The sequence below is a fragment of the Triticum aestivum genome, chromosome 2A (genome assembly GCF_018294505.1).
Source record: "Triticum aestivum cultivar Chinese Spring chromosome 2A, IWGSC CS RefSeq v2.1, whole genome shotgun sequence".
In the NCBI taxonomy this organism is placed as follows: domain Eukaryota; kingdom Viridiplantae; phylum Streptophyta; class Magnoliopsida; order Poales; family Poaceae; genus Triticum; species Triticum aestivum.
Window position 1 is genome coordinate 638,349,678 of NC_057797.1, and position 5,192 is coordinate 638,354,869.

A 5,192-nucleotide genomic window follows, 5' to 3' on the forward strand; every position below is an offset into this window, starting at 1 on the left:
TGTATTTCCAGCTAAGAATACCAAGTTTATTTGCTTTTACACTAGTGGATTACTACTTTTTATTTGCTGCATTTATTTCAAAATGATTAGCACAATTATATCACGAATCTTCTATTGGATGCACTGCCAATGTTAGCGTTCCAGAAAAATCAACTGCAATTACGAATTAAAACTTGCTAAATATATGCAAATAGTACTAAGTAGATTGGAGTACTATTCCGTCAATCAGGCCGTTGGATAGCTTTCCGAGGTGGAGTGTTCCCATCCCGACCGTCCAGCCAACACTCCCCTCTGGCGTCTCGCAAAATATTCGGCTGTCAAAAAAAAAAAACTTCAGATTTAGACGAGGCGCCTCTTCGTCCGTTTCCATTCGCTACCAACCCAGACACAAAGCCCCAACCATGCCATCACGGCCACGCGCTCCAGGTTCCGCCGCCGAGATGGGCGCCCAGGAAATCCCTGCCCGGGGCGGCTCCCCTGCCCCTCCCGTCACCACCAAGCACGACGCGTCCGGCACTGGCGAAGCCCAAAGCGGCCCCGTCCGCTCCCCGGCCCCGGAAGGAAGCGACCGCCCGGTGGAGGAGGAGAACTCCCCCGCGGAAATCCCTTGGTACGATAAAATTGAGAACATAGATGAGGACTACCGCCTGTACTTGAGTTGCATACGCATGGTGAATGGCCACCAGATGGTGGTCGTGCCGGAGGGCGGGCTGGACGCGAAGCTGGTTCCACGGAAGAAGGGTGGGGAGGAAGCGGCTTCCCGTGCTACTTCAGGGAAGAACGGCTGCGGCTTTGGGAAGAAGGAGGAAGGGAAGGGGAAGGTGGCGGCGATCGCCACGGGTGGGCCTGCGCTGAAGTCTCCCGTGGGCGATTCCGCTACGCATCCGCAAAAGGTAAAACCGCTTTCGTTTCCCCTCTCAACTGAAAAGTTGCCGCTCGCCTAATGCAGAGCAAGCACATGTTACATATACCTGTGCGAACAGATTCAGAAGGAGAGGAAGAATGGATGGAAAAATGGTGCTAAGAAGATGAAGGTGGCGGAGAAAGAAGAGAACCCGTCGGCAGAGCCGCATCTGGAAACACTCAGCACTGCGTGGGTAAGAATTTCTTATGCTTTTTCAATTGTTTTTTCCCGGCCAGCACTGTTTGTTAGTACTAGAGCTGTGGTTTGTGGTTTATATTTGTGCATGGTTGTGGGTAGACATGCAACATAAGAATCTATAAGTATGTTAGAATAATACGGAGTAGTAATATAGTATGCCTTATACCAATGAGCGTAAATGATGTTGATGCAAACCTACAACATGTATGGAACTAAAAGTACTTAGGACCATGGCGCGTGTATTCATCAGGAATTAATCTGGTGGTTGCTGGTATCAATATAAAAGTACAGACACCTATGGAGTACTTAACATACCTTGTCTCGGTAAGTAGCCGAGTTAGGATTTAAGACTATACTAAAGAAGATATACATTTCAAACTAAAAGAAAGAAAATTTATTTGGCTAAAAAGAATTATTTTTGGAGAAGGGGAAGGGGAATGTGGAGCCGAAGCTGCCTATGGAAACACTGAATACTATGAAGAGGAAAAGGAAATCAAGTGATGTCCAAAATGCTGAGTCTCGCACTGCTTCAGTGAGAATTTTCTATGCCTTTATGTTTTTTCCTAGCCTGCACTATTTGTCAGTAGAGCTTTCGTTTATAATTTTATATATGTGGTTGTCGGTAGATGTATCTTGTACCACATAAGAGTCTACAAATATGCTAGAACAGTAGTATATCGTGTACCAGTGTGCCAAGCTGATATTGATGCTTCCTGCAACATGTGTGAAAACTACAATACTGCATTCTAAATCACGTTAGTTATGAATAAATGAAATTTGTTGTATGCTTGTTAAATATGGAGGGGCATTCATGGTCAAAGTTGAATTTTGGATTGCGGACGGGCCTTATTCATTGGAACAAAGGGAGTACTAAAGAAGAGAAATGCATTTCAAACTAAAAATAAAAGAATTTATTTGGCTAAATAGAATTAACTTAAGTATTTTTTTTCTACTCTGTAATTTTTTTTCCTCTTACATAATATCCACACATTACAACCCTTTCCTAATACTAAAACAGTAAAGAAATGTTAGCATCAAGGATATGGAAACTAAAAGTATTTAGGAGCATGGTGTGTATCTGTTAATAATTATCTAGGGCTCATTGGTATCAATATTTAAAAGTACAGACACATATGGGGTACTTAACATACCTTGTCTCGGTAAGTAGCCGAGTTAGGATTTAAGACTATACTAAAGAAGATATACATTTCAAACTAGGGAAAGAGAATTTATTTGGCTAAAAAGAATATTTTTTGGAGAAGGGGAAGGGGAATGTGGAGCCGAAGCTGCCTATGGAAACACTGAATACTGTGAAGAGGAAAAGGAAATCAAGTGATGTCCAAAATGCGGAGTCTCGCACTGCTTCGGTGAGAATTTTCTATGCCTTTATGTTTTTTCCTAGCCTGCACTATTTGTTAGTAGAGCTTTCGTTTATAACTTTATATATGTGGTTGCCGGTAGATGTATCTTGTACCACATAAGAGTCTACAAATATGCTAGAACAGTAGTATATCTTGTACCAGTGTGCCAAGCTGATATTGATGCTTCCTGCAACATGTGTGAAAACTACAATACTGCATTCTAAATCACGTTAGTTATGAATAAATGAAATTTGTTGTATACTTGTTAAATATGGAGGGGCATTCATGGTCAAAGTTGAATTTTGGATTGCGGAAGGGCCTTATTCATTGGAACAAAGGGAGTACTAAAGAAGAGAAATGCATTTCAAACTAAAAATAAAAGACTTTTTTTGGCTAAATAGAATTAACTTAAGTATTTTTTTTCTACTCTGTAATTTTTTTCCTCTTACATAATATCCACACATTACAACCCTTTCCTAATACTAAAACAGTAAAGAAATGTTAGCATCAAGGATATGGAAACTAAAAGCATTTAGGAGCATGGTGTGTATCTGTTAATAATTATCTAGGGCTCATTGGTATCAATATTTAAAAGTACAGACACATATGGGGTACTTAACATACCTTGTCTCGGTAAGTAGCCCAGACAGGATTAAGACTGTACTAAAGAAGAGATGCATTTCAAACTAAAACAAAAAAATGCTAAATATTTTGTTTAGAAAGGGAAGGACAAGGTACCGACGATCATCACGGGTGAGTCTGCGCCGAAGTCTCGTGTGCGCGATTCCACTACACATCCGCAACAGGTAAAATCAATTCCGTTTCCCTTCTCCAGTTAAATATGTTGCCGTGTGCTAAAGCAGAGTAATCACATGTTACATACACATGTGCAACCCCGTAAAAAAAAACATACACATGTGCAAACAGGGTCAGAAGGAGAAGAATGGAGGCAAAAATGGTGCTAAGATGATGAAGGTGGTGGAGGAAGCAGAAGGGATTGCGTTGAAGGAGCTGCCTATGGAAACACTGAATATTGTGAAGAGAAAAAGGAAATCAAGTGATGTACAAAATGCCGATTCCCACACTGCTTCAGTGAGAATTTCCTATGCATTTTATGTTGTTTTTTCAGCTTGCACTATTTTTCAGTAGATGTAGATATATATGTGGTTCTATCAATATGCTAGAACAGCAGTACATCATGTACTACCAATGTGCCTAGCTGATATTGATGCTTCCTGCAACATGTTTGAAAACTATAATACTACATTCTAAATCTCGTTTGTTCTGAATAAATGATTTTTTCTATACCTGTTAAATATGGAGGGGAGTTCATGATCAAAGTTCAATTTTGAATTGTGTGAGGGCCTTATTCGTTGGAATGAAGGGAGTACTAAAAAAGAGAGATGCATTTCAAACTAAAACTAAAAGAATTTTTTAGGCTAAATAGAATTCATTTAACTATTTTTTTCTACTTTGTATTTTTTTCCTCTTATACATAATACACATCACCCGCAAAAAAAACATAATACACATATTACAACCCTTTCCTAATGTTTTAAAACATTAAAGAAATGTTAGCATCAAGGATCTGTTTAATGATGTTTTCACTTGTTGCCTTCGGTGCAATCGTTGTTGGTTGTTATATATACCTCAAGAAAGTGGTCTAGGGAGGGAGGACTAGCATGAGCCATGCCATGCTTTTAGCTGCCTCGAATAAATATCATGCAACTATATATGTGCTGATTTGGATGGAGCAAAATTGCATCGAGCCAGGCCCAATGAAGCCTGCACGCTCGCTTTCATCACATTTCGTTGTTTAGTGATCCAACATACGATCTCTCTAGTATCCTAGTAAACATATTTACTTCATGGTGCTTTGCATCTTTCAGCACACTTTGACTAGGCAAATACGGCAAGTTGAATTTTGTAGACGAATATAAAAGTAGAGTTCTATTTCTTATGGGAATTCTTAAACATATTACATGTCTATTTCTGACCAATCTGCATCTTTATGCATAGTCATGTGGTTTCCTTTTTCTTCTCTTAAAGTTTCAAGTAATGAATTAATATGTGATTCTACTTTTTGTCGCGCTTCCAGACTGACAACAGAAAGCCACAACTTCGGAGATCTGCTCGACTTATGCTCAGTCCGCCTGAAAATGATCATAAGTAGGCTATAGAGTAACGTCTCTTTTTGGAGAATCAAAATAGATTGCTTCATTCCAAAAAAATCCTTTTAACTTGTTGTTTGGAATTGTTCGAATACATACAATGGATATGTTGGTTCTCGGATTTTACAAGCACCTAGTTAGACCATCTATTAGTCTATTGGATATGGTAATTTTTTCTGAGTAATTGGAAAGATTGCCACCTTTCAATTAGAAGAACATGGTTGTGTTGCAGTTGTTTCTATAAGCGACTATTTTGGGAGGTATAGTCGAGAAACCTATCGCATGGCATGCGGACTACAAGAATTTTGCATGGATATCTGCCAGAGCTAGGTGCACCACCTCCTGATAAATCATTCTCTGTCCATTGTAAACCAGATGATTCCTCTCTTTCCAGGCATTCCATAGTGTGTAGATCAAATTCCCATTTTGCACCTTCAAACTTTGCTCCCAAGGGATAGCCAGGTAGGCCTCCCACCAATGGTTGACAGATTGACCACGATTTGTCAGCATCAGCGGGGGCATGGCAGTCCTGGCATTCACCGCCTTCCATACCTCCTT

At 40.0% G+C, this 5,192-nt stretch overlaps 1 protein-coding gene across 1 annotated transcript; it reads left to right on the forward strand.

The window, feature by feature from the left end:
- The first annotated feature begins 398 nt into the window (after window positions 1–398).
- On the forward strand, window positions 399–4,664 carry LOC123185781 (uncharacterized). The gene is made up of 6 exons (XM_044597604.1): window positions 399–893; window positions 984–1,097; window positions 2,365–2,469; window positions 3,183–3,269; window positions 3,391–3,555; window positions 4,562–4,664. The coding sequence occupies exons 1-6, from the start codon at window positions 402–404 to the stop codon at window positions 4,634–4,636; spliced, it is 1,038 nt and encodes a 345-aa protein (XP_044453539.1). The 5' UTR covers window positions 399–401; the 3' UTR covers window positions 4,637–4,664.
- Window positions 4,665–5,192: the final 528 nt, after the last annotated feature.